This window comes from Dreissena polymorpha, chromosome 4, assembly GCF_020536995.1.
Source record: "Dreissena polymorpha isolate Duluth1 chromosome 4, UMN_Dpol_1.0, whole genome shotgun sequence".
Taxonomy (NCBI): Eukaryota; Metazoa; Mollusca; class Bivalvia; order Myida; family Dreissenidae; genus Dreissena; species Dreissena polymorpha.
This window is the reverse complement of record NC_068358.1, coordinates 38,807,714-38,831,674: the sequence shown is the minus strand read 5'-3', so window position 1 is coordinate 38,831,674 and position 23,961 is coordinate 38,807,714. Positions and strand designations below refer to the sequence as shown.

General features: G+C 37.2%; 2 protein-coding genes across 14 annotated transcripts in view; one reads left to right on the top strand and one right to left on the bottom strand.

The window, feature by feature from the left end:
* Positions 1 to 3,996: 3,996 nt before the first annotated feature.
* On the bottom strand, positions 3,997 to 22,490 carry LOC127877749 (S-acyl fatty acid synthase thioesterase, medium chain-like). 5 transcript variants are annotated; one of them, XM_052423955.1, is made up of 8 exons: positions 22,409 to 22,490; positions 17,365 to 17,529; positions 16,864 to 17,002; positions 16,453 to 16,552; positions 15,190 to 15,265; positions 14,390 to 14,483; positions 7,294 to 7,382; positions 3,997 to 4,422 (listed from the first exon to the last, which is right to left on the bottom strand). In XM_052423955.1, exons 2-8 carry the CDS (start codon positions 17,495 to 17,497, stop codon positions 4,298 to 4,300), a joined length of 756 nt encoding a protein of 251 aa, XP_052279915.1. In that variant the 5' UTR covers positions 17,498 to 17,529; positions 22,409 to 22,490; the 3' UTR covers positions 3,997 to 4,297. The 5 variants fall into 5 exon arrangements, with proteins under 5 accessions (XP_052279915.1, XP_052279911.1, XP_052279914.1 ...); XM_052423951.1 differs by lacking the exon at positions 22,409 to 22,490 and adding an exon at positions 19,338 to 19,473; XM_052423954.1 differs by lacking the exon at positions 22,409 to 22,490 and adding an exon at positions 19,154 to 19,250.
* Positions 18,703 to 23,961, top strand: part of LOC127877748 (nucleoside diphosphate-linked moiety X motif 6-like) — a 25,333-nt gene continuing 20,074 nt past the window's right edge. Inside the window, exons 1-2 of one of the 9 annotated variants that reach the window (XM_052423947.1) lie at positions 19,390 to 19,528; positions 22,651 to 22,807. Coding sequence is in view for 3 of the 9 variants with exons in the window: in XM_052423942.1 (XP_052279902.1) it covers positions 19,504 to 19,569 (66 nt within the window). In the remaining 6 variants the exon portion in view is untranslated. Of the gene's footprint in view, positions 18,846 to 19,002; positions 19,204 to 19,273; positions 19,570 to 22,650; positions 22,808 to 23,961 lie in introns of those variants that run through there. The other 8 variants (XM_052423945.1, XM_052423946.1, XM_052423950.1 and 5 more) reach the window with 8 other exon arrangements.

Sequence of the window (23,961 nt, the reverse complement as noted above, 5' to 3'; positions counted from 1 at the left end):
ATGCTGGAAATTATTAAATGAACTTATTTTTAATGACATGTAGCATTAAGACGTAACAATGATAAACAACAAGCTTGGTTTGATTTAAACTTAAGTGTGAATCAATACTCTGTCTTAAAGCAAGAACATGTTCGTTGTTCTCTATTTTTGGTATACAGTTGGTCTCATGATTCATTATCGAGACCCTTATGTAAAAAACCAGTACTTCAACGCCGAAATTGTCTGTTTTTGCATACTGTCCACCTCGTATATATACCGTGACATCACTACCTTTGTGTCACCTGTACACGGATAAGTCAGCACACTTCTACATCTTCATCCACTCAGTGTAGTCCGCGATTGAATGAAATCGTTTCTAAACAAACTGTACTTTAATTTGTAAAGTGGCATGTTTGAAACACAGGTGGTTAGCGTGTGACTATGCTATTAATTAGTGAAAACATCATTTTGAATGATAAATAATCATATTATAACAAAAAATTAACTTTTCTGAAAAAAAAAATTTCACTATCAAATATATATATAACAAGGTATGCAACTCAAAATCAGCCCAAAACGGGGTGCATCGCTTTGAACAGCCATATCTTCATCAATTTTGCAGCGATTTTCACGATCTCGGTCTTATTCAACGCAGAAATGAATTTCCTTTCTGGAAATGTATATGTCTTGCAATATTTTTACAAATGCTGGGTCAACTTTTAAGAAATAACACGATACACAACACGCATGACCCAGTTGACAGTGATCATGTATTCTTTATGAATGAAATCTCCAGTTGTAAAGACACACCTCCGCATTGGACCAATGAAATCACTCGTATGTTTAAAATGTCAGTTAGTTGAAATGTATGTAAACAAAGGTTTCAAACGGCGCTGGACAGTTAGTCTTGATGCAGAATGTTACGACAAGAACGGTAATAATGTTTTTTCATACGTTTTATTGAATTATGGTATCGAACTACATGAACTTTATAGGGAAGTTGCCCTTTACTCCGTGAAGATTTCAGTCTTAAAGACAGCATGATCACTGTCAACTGGGTCATGCGTGTTGTGTATCGTGTTATTTCTTAAAAGTTGACCCAGCATTTGTAAAAATATTGCAAGACATATACATTTCCAGAAAGGAAATTCATTTCTGCGTTGAATAAGACCGAAATCGTGAAAATCGCTGCAAAATTGATAAAGATATGGCTGTTCAAAGCGATACACCCCGTTTTGGGCTGATTTTGAGTTGCATACCTTGTTATATATATATATTTGATAGTGAAATATTTTTTTTCGGAAAAGTTAATTTTTCGTTATAATATGATTATTTATCATTCAAAATGATGTTTTCACTAATTAATATCATAGCCACGCGCTAACCACCTGTGGTTTGAAATTGGCATCGTTGTATATACTTCAAAATACCAAACACAATATCTGTGTGTATGTTCGATCAACAAAGAGGGTGTGTACTTGCGTTATCATGTAATGTGTGATTGTGTCATACCTACAAGGATTGGTGTGCTATTTCTAAGGTAAATATGTTGAGTAACAACGCATATAACTTATTTAAATGCTGTTGTTGTGGTGTGTTTTTGTTCACACGTTTGTGGCTTTAACTTACCAACAAAGTATAGTGATGTATTAAGAGTTAGTATTGAGTTACCCCTTTCATAAGTCTGCTTTATATATAATTATTTATTACTATAGAAAAAGTTCATATTGTTCATTGTTATAGAGCATCTAAGTTTTTTACGTTGTGTACCGTTTAGCACGTGATGTTATATACATGTTTTCGAATAGCTATTAAGGGCGTGTTGTTACCGTCCATTAAAATGACTGTCCAACAGATTAACACGTCGTTCGACGCGAATCGATATTTGGTGAAACTACGAGAATTGCTTATATAGCTGGGAAATACCTCCACCTATGACGTGAGCGTGGATGGTCGAGCGGTAAAGTCGGGTGACAATTTACTCCAAGCTTCCATGACTCTAGGGGTCAGTGGTTCGAGCCCTGTGCAGGTTAACGTTTTTTCTTCTTTTTTTTATTTTATAATCTTATTTTTTACTGGAGATTTTTAGTTCCAATGTTTAAATTTACCAATATAAAGCATTTAAAGCAGTTAATGACAACCTTTAACACATGCCAAAATCTGTTGGCGGCCCCTTTAAGCAATTCAGTAAAATATATGTTCTATTACAATATATTTTTAGAATATTAACATAAATGCCATTTTTAAACTACCGTATTCTATGTGTTATTTTCTTCATGACATACCAGTCCATAGCATATTTCCATCGTATTATGTGTGTGTATTTCGAAAATTATTATGTCTTTCCGCACCTGAGACTGGCTTATGTGAGGACTAGAATGTGTCCCCGCATTACATATTACCTATTTGATTCACGAAATTTGGGACGCGTTAAGAACTAAAGCCACAATATCTAGTCATTAGCGTTTTACTTAATGGTTTTTTTTTTTTTTTGGTCTTGCTTTGTTGGTGGAAGCCGGATTTACCGAAGAAAACCCCGCATGCCCGGTATGAAGACCATCAATCGGACAGCCACCTTCTTATTTCCACCTAGTTCAGTTAATAATAATTGTGTTGTTTTTTTTTCATATGTAATCCAGTTTGGTGCCGAATTTCCCGTCTTTGTTGTAGATTATATCCACGCGTGTGTAGTTCGGCAATTACAAATGTGTGTGTGTGTGTGTGTTTGTTTGTGCAAACAAATTGTTTATAATCTATTTATTTATTAACTTCATAAATGGTATGAAAAGTCATGATATGGTTGTCACATGTTTTGCAAAATTAGCAGAAGTTAAACAATTGTATATGTCTTCCAACATGTTCTATTACACAAGTACACTTCATAACTCAAAACTTGAATAAAATATAAATCCGACGAATTAACTAGTATGACATCGAGATTCGTACATGTATTATGCATGTATTTTATAGACGACGATAATTGTACAAATACAAAGTTGCAAGTCATATTGTATTGTCATTTTATGTAAGAATTCGATAATCGTATATGTTCATTTTATAGGGGCTCTAAAATCTCCATCGTGACTTTTAATTGGTTATCATTATCAATTTAACTTTTTCCAAGTGAAAACAAGAGAGTGCCAAACTGTCACAAGACACGCCTGTTTGAAGGTTTTGGACAACTTGATAACTTTACCATGACCCATATTTGAACTTGACCTACATATCATCTAGACACAACTTCTGACCAAATTTGGTGAAGATCAGATGAAAACTACTTCAATTAGAGAGCGGACACCATGCTGAATGCTTGAAATGCACTAAGTGACCCCGTGATCTAGTTTTTGACCCGGCATGACCCATATTTGAACTTGTCCTAGATATTGTCTAGACACAACTTCTGACCAAATGTGGTGAAGATTGGATGAAAACTATTGCAATTAGAGAGCGGACACCATGCTTAATGCTTGAAATGTACTAAGTGACCCTGTGACCTAGTTTTTGACCCGGCATAACCCATTTTCGAACTTTATCTAGATATTGTCTAGATAAAACTTCTGATCAAGTATGGTGAAGATCGGATGAAAACTATTTGAATTAGAGAGCGGACACTGCTGTGGACGCCGCCCGCCCGCCCGCCCACCCGCCGCCAAGGTAAAACTATAATACGTCCCGTTTTTTTTAAAACGGGCGTATAAAAACACACAGTTGTAAACATTCTAAAATGATTTATACGTTAACACAATGTTATTTTTAATTATAAATAAAAACGATCTGGTACGCTGACGTACAAAACATGAATATAAAATCAGTTGAAGAACATAAGCTATTGTTTAAACCAAAAACCATTGTGAACGTGACAAATGTACGGTTGCGCTTACCCAGGCCTTTTGATTGCATAAAACAACAGTTCATAATGAGAGCAAATAAGTATACATAAAAAAAGTTCAGCTAATAACAATGTAAGACGAAAGTTGTATAAGAAAAATAAGTTTGGCTGCTTTATAAAAAAAAAAATTTTAATTTATAAATGTTGTTAATTATTTGAATACAGTTTACTAAAATTAAACAGAAAAGTATGAATTCATTACGGATCATTTAACGTCACAAATACTTGCCAATGTCATGAGTGGCGAAAAGGTCTATGAGTAAACTGTCGTCCCTGATTAGCCTGTGCAGAATGCATTCTATAATCTGTCACGACACTTTAGGAACATTCATAAGGCTAAGTTATCACAGAACTAGGCTCACGTTACACATCCGTTTACTATTTCAACAAATACAACAAATAATGCAAAGAAAACTCTATGCTTCCTTTTTAAAGCATTAGCGTTTCAGAAAATATGTTCAGTAGGCGCATAGAGCTAGAATCATCTTTAAAGTAAAAATGTCCGCCAGGAAAGAATGTTTTCTTCAACGGGCCTGTGGTGACATCAGCCCATGCTGAAATAAACAAGCCATGTGTCCAAAGGCGAACTCCACTTAATATGCCAAGAAGAGCTGTCCCAAGACAGCACGCTCGATTATTCCTATGCATTGATAGACTTATGTAAATGTTCTGTCAGTCACCTGATGTAATGTTATAAAAAATATACACGAATAATTACAATTTCGATATAAATAACTCACGCGAGAACAAAGCGAAAAACAAGTTTTTGTGTACATATTTTTTAACATTCAGTCAAGTCTATGCGGTTTATTAAACAAAATAGTGCATTTTAAACTATTAACTATGTATCGAAAAATAAAAAGTCTAGGTTTTAACTTATGAATGCTTAACGAAATTTAATATGAAAAAACGCTATTTTTTTAAATAAATTGGATAAGGGGCAGTATTGCACATACGGGCATAACACAAACTTACAACATTTTGTTTAATTTAACGAATGTTAGATGCGGCAATGCCGAGTCGCCGACCATCTGATACATTTGTTGTGGCCTTATAGCACAGTTCCGTAAGAGAGCAAAAATCATCATAAATAATATACCGGTATTTATATTCAAAGGACCATAACCCTAAGGTACCTTCAGAGAGTTGACTGGTATTGAAATAAGCTTCTATTTGATGCTTATTATCATTTTCTAAAAGTTTGAGGGTAATCCTTTGAAAAATGGTTGAGTAACATAGCGGAAATCATCCCGAATCCCTTTTTCAGAAATCAAAGGGCAATAACTACAAATTATACCTCAGTCACAAATAGACACCGATCACCGTCCGATCAGCGGCCGACGTATTTTTCCGCTCATCGGGCTGGCGACTGGCCGATGATCGCACGGAAACCGGGCCAATTTGACGCATCTGGCGGCGTCCGGATTAATTATAAGTCTCACTTAAAATTTTACCCGACGTCGGACCCGGGAAGGAATCGAGTTGAGATCGAAACAAGATCGTACGATCAACGCACGGGTATCGCCCGGCGATCGCCCGACATCGGATTCATTGAACGAGTATCGGCAAAAGTAAAGGTATTTCTCAGAGGCATATACATCGGCCGGCGACCGTCTGATTGCCGGAGGGCCTCTGCACGATGCCCGACGACGCCGGACGATGCTCGTTATGATAAACGTACACGGAATCCGATGTCGGGCGCACGCCGGGCGATAACCTGTCGTTGATCGTCAGATCTTTTTTCGATCTCAACTCGATTCCTTCCCGGGCCCTATGTCGGGTAAAACAAACTGTGATATAAAAAAATTAATCCGGACGCCGCCCGATGCTACAAAATGACCCGATGTGCGCGCGATCATTGGCCGGCGTCAGCCCGATGAGCGGAAAAAAACGTCGGCGGCTGATCGATGTCTATTTGTGACTGAAGTTTTTAACTTTGTCACTCATCGGACGGCGGACGGCTCGGAAGTGTCCAGTCTTCCCGATGCCTGGAGATCGGACACATCGGCCGGCGACCGGATTATTTGTGACTGAGGCATTACCAGGTGCGATATGACTGTTTATTGTTATTGGTCTTTATTTGGTGTGTATTTACATTTTCAGAAAGTTAAGTGACACTTGGCATCCATAAACATTTAAAGAAAGATTGAAGACCATAAGATGAAAACTGGTTGAAACAGCGTAAACCAAAACTTATGGGCGTACTGACGTATGGATTAACAAATCGGAAACGCGATGCGATGCTTCTGGGCTGGAAAAAAATTACATTGGTGAAACTCCGGTTTTCAATATCAATAAATATCACGATTATAAACTGTTCGGCTCCAAAGCTTTTTGGTAAAATATGCATAGCATAATACCATCCATTCAGTGGCATTTCAGTTTTTTGTGTTTGCGTAAAGTCAAAACATGAGTTGGCACACAAATGAAGCATGCCCAGTTGATCCTGCAAATCAACTTGCGTTAACATTTAACTTTTAAAGTGACACATAGTTTTACACACACATTTTCATTTATATTTAAACAAGTGAAAGAACACATCTCACTAAGCAAATAGTGATTAAAATATCGGTTCGTTTATTGATTAAAACTTCAAAATCGGCAAATTAATATAGCCTATGTAACACTTTTCATCGATACTGTTGGCAAACACTGTTTTACTAACATAGCGTTTACAATTCGCTAAATATTTGAAAAGCATTTGTTTTTAAACGAAGCAGGTTAGATTTTGGTCCCAGAGGTTCAAGATCGATTTCCGGAAAAGGAAAGATATATTATTTCTTTGTTGTGGTTGTTTGTTTGTTTGCTTGTTAGTTTAAATATTCCAAATATAACATAATTGTGATTAAATAAAGCAAATAACCTCTTATCAAAATGAACATACGAAAACAAGTCCTTTTTAGTGACTATAGTAATATATTAAGTTTTATACTCGACTGATGGGTCATACAATCGCATCATTGTAATAAACCCGTTTGATGCGTTAGATACTCTTTATTATGAATACATTATGAAAATAAAGTGTCTAAGTAAGGGATCAGCCCTGGGTTACAGATGGTGGTGATCACTTGTGAAAGAAGACTGCAAGGTTATTTGTTAATGCTATTATCTTTATTAAACGCAAAACGACGAAGCGCTTGCCAGCGCAAAATTACTTTCCCGACAATATATTTCAATCTGCATCGGTCATTTCATTTTAATTCAATCTTTACACGAATTAATTAATAAACAAGCTGTGACCACCACCAGCACTTATACAAGAAATAACTAATTAAATGGTCACCTTTGACACTTTTGCCTATCAATTAAAAAAAAGAATATATTTAATGAACTTGCAAATGATTTCTTGACGCTATGTTTACGTTTTGAAATAGTATGCTTTTAATGCTATATTTACATATCTAACCCAAACAATGCTACATTACCGTCAAGATCGTGCTGGTTATCGGCCTCTCCGTCGAAGGCATCCACAGGGCAGGTCAGTTCCCGTGCACACGAGCTTCCAATTTTAGCCCTTGTAAAGGTGAAAATAATAATCGTCAGTCATTTTATCAGCTATCTTTCTGATAGTAGCTATATTCAATATTTGTATTCCAGAAGTTAAAATATTGTACAATTTTGTTTTCGGTTCTTATGTCGTTTTCCAACGGTATAGCTTGATTTTAAAAATGTGCTTGTATATTGAACTTAAATGAAAATTGCGTATAATTGTATTATATCAAACGAATGTCCAATGCAGATTTTTTTGTATCAAGTGTTTATATTATGATTTTATGTTTGCCTATTATGTGAATATATGTGTAAAAATTAATTTAAAGTATTTTTGAAACAGAACTTCTTAAATAGTTTCAAGTTTAATTATTACTCTTGAACCATCTGGGCATGATAGATAGCAAGAAACCTTGATCAACAAAGTTAACCAAGTCACAAAATTACAAGTGGCACGATCTACCCGGTATACAAAATACTGACCTTAACACGTGTAAGAACAATGTGAATGTTAAATAGCAAAGGACGAAAACGCGTTTTTTGTGAGCATAATACCTTTGACCAAGAGAGACAATTGTACTGAAGTTTTATCACTACTTTTTATCAAACTTGTTATGACTGTATTCCTACAGACATACCTGCTCTGATTTTTGAAAACAATATGTTCAGCTCGTTCCAATGCCGATTTTGCAAAAACAACAATCAAAATTATACAGTTTGCGTATGGATTAGAAATCAATGGTCGAGATGACTTAATTTGTTTACACTTTGAATAACGGGATAGTAAACGTGAGTACTTATCAGGCAATAATTGTATAGACCCTTTCAGTTATTGCCGGTTTTTAATTATCTCCCTTGTGTGACGTCATGCGATGATAATCGAGTGTATCGATTGTAAAGGAGAACACAAATCTTGTTAGAACATGTGTTTTTTTCAACGATGTTAATGAACTGAACATATGCACGAAAAGATTTGTACTTACCTAATTGTTAATAATGTATTATTTTCTAATGAAATTTTGATGTTCGGTTTAAAATGCTGATAGAGCAGCGGTATTGTTCATCAGAGAACGTGATCGGAAGACTAAATACTGAAAATCCCACAAAATAAAACAACTAAATAAGCCGTAGTCTTTCTTATAGTAAGACTTTTATAAATGATGTTTAAAAAATAATGAAACATATATTTATTTGATCACAATTATAAGTGGTGTGGATATTGGTGTTGTTCATCAGCGATCAAACGTGTAAGAGATGCATTTAATCAATCGTAAAACAAAGCCCTTAAAAAAGCGGAATATATAACAATTGTTAAATTGTATCATTTTCTTTTCCATTGAATGGATTTTCGTTTCGTTTCCATTGAATGACAATTTTAATAAATGTTAGCATACATACGGAAAAGAACTCTGCATATCGTGCAAATTGAACTGTCTTTGCATGTATATTGAAATATCTTTACTAATGATAAGGAGCGATACAAATCTAGCTTTTTATGATCAATAAATCTATATATTTAATTTATTTAACGCAAGTATTGTTTACCCTATTGTGATTGCTTGTTTTCATGAGGGTGTTTCGTACACTGAAATAACGTACTACCGGGTATACACGTAATAGCGGAGTTTACATTTGCCGGTACCCGTTAAATACCTCATTTGCGTAGCAGTTAAATTGCACAATATTTTTAATTTGTTTATAGTTATTAAACACTGTATTATTATGATTAAACTGGCTAATATATATACACTTGTTCCTGTAAATCCATTTTCGATAATGTCTTCATTCTTGTTAATGTTAAAATATTTTATTGAAGCAAATGTTCAGTATTTTGGCTTTAAAATTTGGCTAAATTGACGGCTTAATATGGCAAGGGGGGGTGACATGGGGGTATCATAAATTGTGTTTAATTACCAGGCACTAGGCTGCAACATGTGATTTATGCAGGGACCCAAGTATCGGTCCCTGGGTTTATGACACCTTGTTTTCTTTGTAATTGTCTGGGCAATATCCGATCATAACGAGATAATCGGGTTGCGATGAACAAAGGTGCAATAAAACACATGGATAAAAATGCTGCACCAAAGAGTGTCAACATTGGTGTGAACAATTAAATCAAACAATTACATTATTCAAGAGAACTTATTTATGTGTAACAAGGTACGTTTTTTCAGACAAATAAAGTTTCAAATCAGGTACAATATGTTGCGTACATTTAATCGATCTATTTAATTTTTGTTTGTTTTCATCATTACTTGTTTTCGTTCGTTAAATTTAATTTATTCTGAAATAAGTTCAATTGATGAGAATTTTTAAAAAAAAAATGGTCGCGAAGAAGTGCCAAGTATGGAGATTTTTGTCATAACCACATACCGAGCTCTTACATTGTGTTCTACTCCCGAGTTCGTGTTAGTAAAAACAAATAATAACAACAATATAATCGTTTCAAAAATGCATTTCCTTGCATGCAAATGTTTTATTCAGACATAACTAGTAAAATTTTATTTGATATGTTGCATGATTATCATTACAAACGATGATTTTGTCAGCCTTCCCTTTATATGCTTATATGAATTCCACCTCTTTTTGCCAACCAGTGGGCGGAGTCTAAACATTGCAGGTGGGGTGAATTGACACTTCAATTCCCATTTTCAATGGTAAAGGTCATGTTCCCAAGTGGTAAAAAAGCGCTCAAATCATATGCCAATGATCAATTCCATTAGAATATAAACGTTCGGCGCTTTTTTCAATATTTGGCATTTTAATAAAATATTTACGTTACAAATTTAGTGGTAACAGTGCGGGATTTGGCTTGCGACACACAGGGTTATTGAACGGAATGTTTAATGTATTTTCACGCTTGAATGTACTAAAAAAACGACTTCACTTGCGATAACCGTTTTGCGTACTGTGTCGATTTTTTGCGATGAACAATTATTTTAGTCGGTTTGTGAACGGAATTTCAGTGACAGTCATGTACTTTTCTATTCATTAGCAATCATTTTATCTTTATACCATGCCCCATATGAAACTACTGAAAACTAATAACAAGAGCACCGCATAACGGGTGCCACGCTCGGCTGCGAAAGCTTGTCAGAATTTTTTTAGAGGTCACAGTGACCTTGACCTTTGACCTAGTGATCCAAAAATGGGTGTGGCGTGTAAAACTCATCAAGGTACATCTACATATGAAGTTTCAAAGTTGTAGGTGGAAGCACTTTGATGTTAGAGGAAAATGTCAAGGTTTTAGCACGGCGGACGACGAGCTGGCTATGAAAATACCTCGGGTTTTCTCCGAAAACAGCCGAGCTAAAATAACAGCGACCTAATAAGTTCTAAAACAAAATGTGTTTTGACGCACTGATGTTCAAAGACTATCATCGCAATTCTGTACAATATGCCACTTGTACAAAGGATGCAAATAATGGTTTCGAAAAAGTGACAAACACATACATTGTGAGAACTTTTGTGAATTTATATAATCTGGCTTTTAAAAATGCATTTTGTTGGAATTCACTAAATAGGTTATGACATGTTATGAAAATAATCAATACACTTGATTTATTAACAAATGTCCAAAATCGATGTCAAGGCCTCAAACATACACATTTTCATTGCTTCGTCAATAGTAGGCATATAGTCCCCAACCACATGTTTACAGTAGTAACCATAAAGTATATCAATCATCTTTTGTACGCAAGTGATCCTTACCCTTTCAGATACAGCATGTCAAAGTCGGCCTTTAGAGGTGGCACAAACAGCGCTATGTAGTCCATACTAACCCTACCAGAAACAGCATGTCGAAGTAGGCCTTTAGAGGTGGCCCTAACAGTGCTATGTAGTCCATACTCGCCCTATATGATACAGCATGTCGAAGTAGGCCTTTAGAGGTGGCCATAACAGCGCTATGTAGTTCATACTCGCCCTATATGATACAGCATGTCGAAGTAGGCCTTTAGAGGTGGCCATAACAGCGCTATGTAGTCCATACTTACCCTATATGATACAGCATGTCGAAGTAGGCCTTTAGAGGTGGCCATAACAGCGCTATGTAGTCCATACTCGCCCTATATGATACAGCATGTCGAAGTAGGCCTTTAGAGGTGGCCATAACAGCGCTATGTAGTTCATACTTACTCTATCTGATACAGCATATCGAAGTCGGCCGTTAGAGGTGGCAAAAACAGCGCTATGTAGTCCATACTTACCCTATCTGATACAGCATGTCGAAGTAGGCCTTAAGAGGTGGCCATAACAGCGCTATGTAGTCCATACTCGCCCTATATGATACAGCATGTCGAAGTAGGCCTTTAGAGGTGGCCATAACAGCGCTATGTAGTCCATACTCGCCCTATATGATACAGCATGTCGAAGTAGGCCTTAAGAGGTGGCCATAACAGCGCTATGTAGTTCATACTTACTCTATCTGATACAGCATATCGAAGTCGGCCGTTAGAGGTGGCCATAACAGCGCTATGTAGTTCATACTTACTCTATCTGATACAGCATATCGAAGTCGGCCGTTAGAGGTGGCCATAACAGCGCTATGTAGTCCATACTTACCCTTTCTGATACAGCATATCGAAGTAGGCCTTTAGAGGTGGTACAAACAGCGCTATGTAGTCCATACTTACCCTATCTGATACAGCATGTCGAAGTAGGCCTTTAGAGGTGGCCCTAACAGCGCTATGTAGTCCATACTAACCCTATATGATACAGCATGTCGAAGTAGGCCTTTAGAGGTGGCCCAAACAGCGCTATGTAGTCCATACTTACCCTATCTGATACAGCATGTCGAAGTAGGCCTTTAGAGGTGGCCATAACAGCGCTATGTAGTCCATACTCGCCCTATATGATACAGCATGTCGAAGTAGGCCTTTAGAGGTGGCCATAACAGCGCTATGTAGTTCATACTTACTCTATCTGATACAGCATATCGAAGTCGGCCGTTAGAGGTGGCAAAAACAGCGCTATGTAGTCCATACTTACCCTATCTGATACAGCATGTCGAAGTAGGCCTTTAGAGGTGGCCCTAACAGTGCTATGTAGTCCATACTCGCCCTATATGATACAGCATGTCGAAGTAGGCCTTTAGAGGTGGCCCAAACAGCGCTATGTAGTCCATACTTACCCTATCTGATACAGCATGTCGAAGTAGGCCTTTAGAGGTGGCCATAACAGCGCTATGTAGTCCATACTCGCCCTATATGATACAGCATGTCGAAGTAGGCCTTTAGAGGTGGCAATAACAGCGCTATGTAGTTCATACTTACTCTATCTGATACAGCATATCGAAGTCGGCCGTTAGAGGTGGCAAAAACAGCGCTATGTAGTCCATACTCGCCCTATATGATACAGCATGTCGAAGTAGGCCTTTAGAGGTGGCCATAACAGCGCTATGTAGTCCATACTTACCCTATATGATACAGCATGTCGAAGTAGGCCTTTAGAGGTGGCCATAACAGCGCTATGTAGTTCATACTTACCCTATCTGATACAGCATATCGAAGTCGGCCGTTAGAGGTGGCAAAAACAGCGCTATGTAGTCCATACTTACCCTATATGATACAGCATGTCGAAGTCGGCCGTTAGAGGTGGCAAAAACAGCGCTATGTAGTTCATACTTACTCTATCTGATACAGCATGTCGAAGTAGGCCTTTAGAGGTGGTACAAACAGCGCTATGTAGTCCATACTTACCCTATATGATACAGCATATCGAAGTCGGCCTTTAGAGGTGGCCATAACAGCGCTATGTAGTCCATACTTACCCTATCTGATACAGCATGTCGAAGTAGGCCTTTAGAGGTGGCCATAACAGCGCTATGTAGTTCATACTTACCCTATCTGATACAGCATATCGAAGTCGGCCGTTAGAGGTGGCAAAAACAGCGCTATGTAGTCCATACTTACCCTATATGATACAGCATGTCGAAGTAGGCCTTTAGAGGCAGCCCTAACAGTGCTATGTAGTCCATACTTTAAAGGCCCCTTTAGAGGTGGCAAAAACAGCGCTATGTAGTCCATACTTACCCTATCTGATACAGCATGTCGAAGTAGGCCTTTAAAAAGGAATCTTTTCACGGTTTGGTAAATTGTCAAAATTGAAAAAAGTTGTTTCTGATTCGCAAAATTTCGGTTTAGTTATGATATTTGTGAGGAAACAGTATTATTGAACATTTGCCATGGTCTAATATAGCCATTATATGCATCTTTTGACGATTTAAAAGGCTAAAAAATTATAAAGCGTTGCAACGCGAAACGTTTGAATAATTTGGAGAGTTCTGTTGTTGTCGTTTAAATTTGTGAAACTACGAAGATTGGTCATATAACGTATAAAATATGCATTTTATGTATCCTTGGCAGGATAGCTCAGTTGGCTAATGCGTTTTTACTTCAGGATTCCGGGGGTCACTGGTTCGAGCCCTGCTGCGGATTACTTTTTTTCCTTTTTTAAATTTTATTTTTGATTTTTACTGAAGCTTTTAAAATTTAATGTTTACATTTATCAATATAAAGCATTTAATGACAAACTTCAAAACATGCCAAAATCTGTGAAAAGGCCCCTTTAGAGGTGGCACAAACAGCGCTATGTAGTCCATACTTACCCTATCTGATACAGCATGTCGAAGTAGGCCTTTAGAGGTGGCCATAACAGCGCTATGTAGTTCATACTTACCCTATCTGATACAGCATGTCGAAGTAGGCCTTTAGAGGTTGCAAAACAGCTCTATGTAGTCCATACTAACCCTATCAGAAAAAGCATGTCAAAGTCGGCCTTTAGATGTGACAAAATCAGCGCTATGTAGTTCATACTTACCCTATTTGATACAACATGTCGAAGTCGGCCTTTAGAGGTGGCAAAAACAGCGATATGTAGTCCATACTTACCCTATCTGATACAACATGTCGAAGTAGGCCTTTAGAGGTGGCAAAAACAGCGCTATGTAGTTCATACTTACTCTATCTGATACAACATGTCGAAGTCGGCCTTTAGAGGTGGCAAAAACAGCGCTATGTAGTCCATACTTACCCTATTTGATACAACATGTCGAAGTCGGCCTTTAGAGGTGGCAAAAACAGCGATATGTAGTCCTTATTGTCAAGAATCTCAGGAGGTGTACCACCTACACGACAAAATACACAAAAAATATATGAAAGAACCCAATCAAACATGGAATAAAGAGGGACATTTACACCAGAAAACGCTCACTTAAGTTAGTTGCTTGTCAAAAATTTAACCTGTGTTTTTTTTAAAGCACGTAGTCCAGTATTAAATTTGGTCTAGTTGTGATCAACAACAAAAATCAGAATAAGTTTCATCAAAAATACATTACAAATGACGAATTATGATTGTTAGTTGTTTTGCGATGATTTGACCTGGCTGTCAAGTGTTTGAACCGTCTCAATACAGATTCGAACTTGGTCTCTTTTTATATTTAAACATTCTGACAAAGGTTCATTAAGATAGACTCATACACATTATAACGAGCCTTTGGCTAGTATTGTACTTAGTTTATAACCCAAATGACCCAGATTGGAACTCACACATATAGTGTTACAATATTCTCACCATCGTTCATAAACATTAAGCCGCAAATGTGGTCTTTAGTTCAACGATGACAACAAAGACCACCCCACAAACGACGACGAAGCCCAGACGTTTACAGATCACAAAAGCTCACATTAAGCAAATGAGTTTAACTATATTATATATAAAAATTATTTCGAAAAAAAGTTTGATATACGAGTCTCATTTGTTTTATATTCCGTCACAAAAGTTCTCTATTTCTATTAAGTTGTTTTAGTGTCGACATTTCCACTGAAACTTACCTATTTTTCTGAGGAATTCAATAAACTGCTCATCGGTATAATCACGTACGTCTATAGTCACTTTTCTTTGGGCTGACTAAAATGTAAACTTATTTTGCGTTATGTTATATACATGCAACAAACAGAAAGGCATTTTTTATTCTGTCACCGTATTAACAGTATTTTCCGATATATCAAGGATGAAACTTTAGCTTCTCTAATTAAATTAACATCTATCCTTATATATGTCACTTACACTTGGCTAGGTTGAAAAACAAGTAATGAGTATGTGGCTGTACAAAATAAATATTCGGTAAATCGATCTTCATATCATGTGTATGATGCATACTACATTATCATGAAACGCTTGTTAAAAGTTTTAATTGAAGCTGAAGTCTTAATATATATATATATATATATATATATATATATATATATATATATATATATATATATATCGATATCGCATCAATTTTACAATTTCTAAATGAAACACGGATAAATCGATGACGTATCAATGACATATTCGTGTTTCCATTTGTCCGGTCCAATCGTCCAGACTATTACCCATACTCATTAACTAATCGTATTGCTCTCCTTAAAAATTAATGTACGGGGACTCAATGTTAACTATTTTTGCGTCGCAAATGTTTAAAAGATCAGTGTCCTGTGCGTAGTTGGTAAATGTTTGTGTACGTTTTGTATTACTCATGCTTTAAAGAGAATGTTTCTCCAGGGAAGAGGACAACGACAACGAGCGAAGCCTAGTATAGGGGAGATAACCGTGGGTTATGGTTAGGTTAGGCTTAGGGGTCGGGTTAGGGCTAAGGTTAGGGTTAAGGCTAACCATAACCCAAACCCGACCCCTAACCCTAACCCTTACTCTTACCCTCTAACCTCCCCATGCGCATTACAATACCAGGCCTCGCTCGTTGTCGTTGTCCGCTGCCCGTTTCTCCACAGTATGGGTTGTGAGAAATTATTATCATTTAAAACCGATAATTACCTGATCCATAATAAAGGTGCATTCACAACATGACAAATGTCTGTTATTTATAATACCTTATTGATTGGCATGTAACTATTTTAAATATATGAACGCGTAATACATCCAAAATTGCATGATATTAAGACGTAAAAAGCTTAACAGACAAAACTAGCCATAAAAGTATTGTGTTTAAGATAAATTTTCCGAACCCTAAACTTCAAAGTTGTCCCATTAAGTCATATACTGGAATGGTGAATACTGACAGGCTTGAAGTTGAAGTGCAAACCAGAACTCACGTGCGGCGGGGATGCCCCGGAGACGAACAGGCGGACAGGCTCGCGTCCGCTGGTGGTTTTTAGTCGAAGTGCAGTGACCAAGGCCATGTGAGATCCGAAACTGCAATATGCTTTATAGTTTAAAAGCAGTAATCAATAAATGGATAATGTAAAGCTTTAAACTTCTACCTATAATACGTTTGGTGAATATAATTGATCAGAAGGAAAATTATATATGTTTAAACTTGAAAAAATATTAACAACAAATGAAACCACTCTCATGTAGTCACTTTTCAAAGTTTGGTTTTCCTATTTATGTAAATAATGACTATTCAAACTATTGTGCTAAGTATCTTGATAGAAATTTAGATAACATTTTTTGCACAACAAGTATTACATTAATAATCTATTTTACAACAAATATCCCCGTACCTGTGACCCCAAAACGCAAACGGGGTATCTTGAGTTTCCTTTTGAATGGCTGAGACTATTTCTTCGACGACTTCATCTATATTGGCTGGGACAGGATCTTTAAACCTGTTTTCACGCCCGGTTAGACATACACCATGGACTGAAATTCCATCAGTTGTTCATTTGATAAACGAAATAATTGTTGTAAAACAATTGCATAGCAAAGACTACATTTACATACATTATATTACTGAAAAACCTGATTTAATAAGTTACTAATCGGTTGAAAATAGTGTATACTAATAAGAAAACGTCGCTTTAGAGAATTGACAAAATAACCTTTACAGCATTCTAATTTCGGGTAAACATCTACCGGTTCTCCGCTCACAATTATTTTAGGAATGTTTACAGAAACAATACGTCAACAAATTAAACACACTTTTCGTATTATAAATGCTAGAAGTGATTCAGACAATGTTTCCAGCTTATCTGGACATAGAAATTATATATACCGCACAATACCTTCAATATTTGGCTGCAAGGTTTTGCCCCAGTTTGCATAGAACACAGCACCGCCTCCTGCCCATGGGAAGCAGAAGAGCTTCACTGCACAGTCTGGACACCGGAAGCGGCTGTTTAAAACCTTGCTGCACATTTGACTTGTTGGCACATTTAACTGACCTCACCCTTCATAATTGATCAATAGTCAATTGATGAGTCACGTTCTGAGAAAACTGGGCTTAATGCATGTGCGTAAAGTGTCGTCCCAGATTAGCCTGTGCAGTCCGCACAGGCTAATCAGAGACGACACTTTCCGCTTTTATGGTATTTTTAGTTTCAAGGAAGTCCCTCCTTACCGAAAATCAAGTTTAGGCGGAAAGTGTGCAGTCCTCACAGGCTAATCTGGGATGACACTTTACGCACATGCATTAAGCCCAGTTTTCTCAGAACACGACTCTCATTTATGTTTTGATGAATTGAAGTCAATCGGTACTAACGACGTAGATACTTAAACGTCGCCAACTGTGAAAAGCAGGTCGCGAATTGAAACGTCTGCTCCTTTTAAGCCCTCTAATTTTATTTAGTTCATGCGTTTGACAATATATACGTCAAAATGCTGAATTGGAGTTTGTCATTTGACGGTCGCTTTGCATTAAGGCCCAGTCTCAATATGATGCCGGCGTAGCCCCAGTGCGTGATCCGGGATCTACCGGGATGAACCGAGGCTCTACCGGGATGAACCGGGGCTCCACCGGGGACGACAGGGATGAATCGGGGACGACCCGGGACAACCGGGGCTCCACAGGGAAAGTATTAAAATGTTTAATACCTCCGGGATGAACCGGGAGTCACCGGGAAGGACCGGCAACGACCGGCGCGGCACCGTGAATAACCGGAACGGCACCGGGAACAACCGGGATGACAACGTAGCTCCACCGGAGCCCATACAGACCACGGCAGTGCTACGGCAACGCCCCGGTGGAGCTCCGGTGAATGCCGGCATAGTCTTGGTACATACGTAAACCGGCCCTCTGCCGGGACGCCACCGGCATTCACCGAGGCTCCGCCGGGGCATTACCGGCGACGACCGGGATTAAACCGGGGCGTTGCCGCAGCTCTGCTGGGGTCTGATGTCGGTATAGCCCCGGTGAGTGCCGGCGGAGTTACGGTACACCGGGGCTCTGCCGGGACGCTGCTGGCTTTCACCGGGACTCAACCGGGTCATTACCGACGACAACCGGGGCTCGGCCGGGGCTTCACCGGGATAAACCGTAGCCAGTCCGGGGTTTACCGAGACTCTGCCGGGCTGTTGACCGGCTTCACCCGGGGCGGCACCGGGAAATAGTGTGACCGCGTTAAAAAAATCTACGAATCATCCCGGTTCTCGCCGTTAGCAAACCGGGATGGACCGGGGCTCTACCGGCATAAGTGAGACTTGGGCGGAGACTAGGGCTTTAGAAAGGTCACACGTAAACAAACTAGGAGTCAAAGGCAATGAATAGGTAAATAGATGAGATTGTTTATGTGAACATGTCCGCATTTAACGAGCACAAAGGAAATAATAACATCCAGATTATTTGCACTCAAGTTTGCGGATATGACATATAAACTTCATGCTCCGCATGTCAATTTACATCCTTATCACTACACGTTGTATGTATCCATATCGCGTTTATGTACACACGGACACACCTATGTCGGAGTCGTTTACAATATAGTTGAACAAACACTATTTATGAGGCGTGTTATAAAACACTTATGTTTTAATACTTATTAATATCTGAAGTTAACGTTTAATCGTTTTTCATACAATGACCATTCCTACATTTGGATATGGTTTATTGACGTTCGTTCTAAACCGTGAGTGATGTGACACATGTTTATCCGAAAGTATAAAATTAGAAGTGTTTTATCAAAACGATCAATTAATCTTAAACTGGTATTATGTTAATGGTTCGTGGAAAAGACGTGTGAATCAAGAAGTCAACCCTTACCGTTTAGTTTCTGTTTCGATTATCGTCTAGTCGAATAAACAGCAAGTAACAACGCCAATATGTTAGTTGGCAAATAGTGTATGTTAACCTATGAAAAAGTTATCTCCCTTGCAGAAAACTTTAAATCGTCAGCTGATCCAGAGTGTTTACATCGGTGATTTTCTACATGACACTGACAGTTAATGACTTATGTAAATGTGTGTGTTTTCATTATCATTTGCTTCAAGTGAAGGTATTTTTATGTATCCGAAGGACGGCATATAGTGATCGCACTGTCTGTCTGTCCGTCACACTGTTTTGATAAATGCTCATAACTTCTATGACTCGCTTCAGATGTAACCTTCATATTTAGTATGCATGTGTATATGGACAAGGCCTTTCCATATGCAAACAAATTTTAACCCCTTGAACTTAGGGTCTGCGTTTAGGTTTCGAAATCTGCGTAAGAGCATTTAGGTTTCGAAATCTGCGTTTAGGTTTCGAAAAATGTTCATAACTTCTATGTTGCTTCAGATGTAACCATCATATTTGGTATGCATGTGTATATGGACAAGGCCCTTTCCATACGCTCACAAATTTTGACCCCTTTGACGACTTTAGGGTCCACGTTAAGGTTTCAAAATTTGCGTTTAGGTTTTCAAAAATGCTCATAACTTCTCAGCAGACACACAACGTTGAATCAATGTTGAAACAACGTTGAATGTTAGTCGTGACGTCGATAAACCTTATTTCAACCAATATACAACTACGTGGATGTCTGCATTCTGCTTGGTTGATACTCGACGTTGTATCAACTTTGATATTTGGTTTAGGTCGAAATTATTTTTTCAACTGATAGATAAATAAATTCATATTTTCAAACACTTTGTGTATATAGTGATATTAAGCAGTCTGTCAACATTGAATATACATTAGCGTGTTAATTACCATTTAAATGTTGTGAAAATGCATCTGATCAAATTTGACAATTTATGCTATGCTGTGCAATGTTATGTTATGGTTTGGTATGGTATGAGTGTTATGTTATGTAGTGTTGATTGCTTATTGATTTTCATCCTTTTTTTGGCTGGAGTGTCCCACACTGCCATTAATTATACCTTTGGTGTGGATGCTGGATCTGATATCTGATATTGTTCAAGAGAGAGAAAGTTTGTTTGTTTAAGATTAAATGTGCTCTGTTGCAAGAGAGATTACATTTTCGGCTGTGCTTATCAGCTTTTTATGTTGTGAATGTTGATAAGTGTGGGTATGTTTGGCGAGAGTGGACAAATTTGTAGCTTAATAACGTGTCTGGAAAGAGTTTACTTAGTTAGAATTTAGGCGTTAAATTAGTAACATTGAAACATCTTTCATTGTGGATTATAGTTGTATTAAGATCAGTCATTAGTAGACAATAGTTGCTTTTTGACCAGCAATATTGAAAATAACTAAATATTAAGTGTAAAAGTAAAAACTGCTTATTTTGGAATATTATGAAACTTGTGTTAAAATAAAATTAAAATACAATCTCAAATATAAATAAAGTGTTGTGTTATTAATGAACTCAATGTAGTGATTAAATTGTTTACAGTCCTAACAGGTATTCTAATAGAACGATTGGAAAACCTCGCTACATTGAATGGAAATTCATGAAAATTCAACCAAATATTGACGTTAAGTCAACATTGTTTGAACGTTGAATCAACGTTATTTTCATCGTTGAAACAACGTTGATTCAACATTGATATCGACGTTGATTTTAGGTTGATGCCTCAACGTTGTCTCAACTTTCAAAATCAAATATAAATCCAACCGATTTTCAACGTTGAATCTGACGCTGATTCAACGTTGAATCAATGTTACTGTGTCTGCTGGGTTCTATGTCACGTCAGATGTAACCTTCATATTTGGTATGCATGTGTATATGGACAAGGCCTTTCCATAAGCACACAAATTTTGACCCCTTTGATCTTGACCTTGAACTTTGGGTCCGCGTTTAGTTTTCGAAATTTGCGATTAGGTCTCGAAAAATGCTCATAACTTCTATGTCGCTTCATATGTAACCTTCATAACTATTTAGTATGCATGTGTATATGGACAAGGCCTTTCAATGGGCACACACTTTTTTACCCCTTTCACCTTGACCTAAGGGTCCGCACTTAGGTTTTGGAAATCTGCGTTTAGGTTTCCAAAAATGCTCATAACTTCTTTGTTGCTTCAGATGTAACCTTCATATTTGGTATGCATGTGTATATGGACAAGGCTATTTCATACGCGCACACATTTTGACCCCCTTGACCTTGAACTTAGGGTCTGCGTTCATAGGTGGAATTAACGTACCCTGGATAGTATTTTTTTAGGAGCCCAATATATTCAAATCAATACATAAAATCATGTTTAATGAGAAAAAAATTGACAAAGAGCCATGAACAAAAAATCCCCACCCTCTGATATTGGAATCATAACTGATTTCAATATCAGAAGGTGTTTTTTTTCATGGCTCTTTGTCAATTTTTTATTCTCATTAAACATGATCTTATATATTTATTTGAATATATTGGGCTCCTTAAAATAAATAAATAAAAAAAATACTATCCTGGGAACGTTACTTCCACCTGTGTCTGCGTTTAGGTTTCGAAAAATGCTCATAACTTTTATCCAAGCGTTTTTCAGGGGCATATGTCATCCTATGGAGACAGCTCTTGTTATTATGTGAAATCGTTAGATTTCTGTGTTAGATTTCCGGGATTGATTTGATAAAAGATGACACATAGCCTCTGGGTACCAATTCTGGAATGGAACCAATTATCGAACGATATTTATAAATTATAAAATTTACTCACGGTGGAATAGTTGAATTCAAAATAGGGTCCTATTTTAAGTAAGACCAACATGAATACATTCTATTAGCAAACTTACAACTTGACAGTCTGTTCTTTGTAAACGCAATTGCAGACAAAGATATATTGAACCAAGTAAAATTTTAATACGTGACCAGGTAAATGTGTGGTTAATTTAGTTAGATCATTATAAGTCATCAAAATGTTTTGTTTTATAACATTCTAACAATATGAGCGATGTTTTTAATTTACCTTTAAGGCTTTTTACTACCATTCACTTTGTTTACAACTGTCAAAATAAGCGATTACATTCTTGGCCTTGCCCTGTTTTCAATTTTTATTTTAATAGATTAGGTTGCAAACAACTAAGCTGTTTTATGGTCAATTAGTACTGAAGCCAACTCCAACTCAGTAACATTCAGCCACATTTATTGAGAAACATTTTATTCATAAGTATAATACATCAATTTACATTTTCTTTTTCTTTCTTTTAGACAAATGACAAGAAACAATTCAAATAAATACTCAGTCTGTGCTCTACGAGCAGCAGTTAGAGAAGTCAAAAAAGGAAAATGTTTGTCCAAAGTATCAAGAAAGTTTGGAATACCAAAGTCGACACTGCACGATCACAGTTGGGGAAAGTTATAAGGGGTAAGAAAAAAAGCCAGGGATTGATCCTTCTTTAAATGAAGCCGAAGAGCAGGCCCTTACTAACTATATTAAGTACATGGCCTGTAGAGGAATGCCTATCACCATTCTCTCATGAGAATTTTTGCACGTGCCATAGTCAAACGTAGCGGCCGACCAACCCGTATGAATCTTGTACATGGACCCAGTAAGAAATGGTGTCGCAAGTTCTTTGCCCACATCCCGTATTTTCAGAAAAGAAGGCCAGACCGTGCTGATTCAGGCAGGATGAATTTAAGCGCCCAAGCAGTTGCTGACTATTTTAAATTACTGTCCAGTACAATCAAGTCTCTCGGTCTTCAAAATCAGTCAAACATGTATTGATAGATCTTTGATTACTTTTTTTTATAAAACTAGTGACCACTAACAATCTAAGCAGAGAAGATCTTATAGTAAGACTAAATGTAAGATCAATTCGAAAACAGAAATGTTAACTATTATCGTTGGTTCTTGTTGAATCATGGGTTCCTTTGGAGTCATGGATATTTACATCCCATGAAGCCCATTGATAAAACATTTGCACATGATGCAGTTGGTTACTGAAAAAAATGACAGTCACCATCATTTTGCTGATCAAAAATGTTACAAAGTAGGCAACTATATTGTAATTTATTATAATTCGATACATTCACATACAATTTTCTCCTTTATGTATTGTTTAAGAATGTTTCTATGTTAGGCAAAATAGTTTATTTATGAGTAGTTTCCTTGCTACATTTTCTATTGACATTTTTCACAAGAAATTAACTTCCCTGCAATGTAAGTTTTAAGGCTTATGTATTTATAGCATGCAAATCTTGAAATTGGGACAGCCAATCAGAATCCACAGCTCAAAAGTACCATTATTTTTAAGATGGCAGTTTGACACTATCAACAAAATCAATTACAGTCAAAACAGAGAACAGCGGTCAGTCAGGATTAATGGTCAGTTTGAAAGTGACCGCTGTCAAAGAGTGAAAGCTGTTCTCGGATCATCACTTTTTAAATAGTTTGTCAGTTGGTAGTATTGCCACGTTGTTGCCTCAACCAGTCATTCACACACAGTGTAAAACAAAGGCTCATTTCCAATAACTACATGTAGGCCTAAGCAGAATAGCAAACAATTTCTAATTAATAAT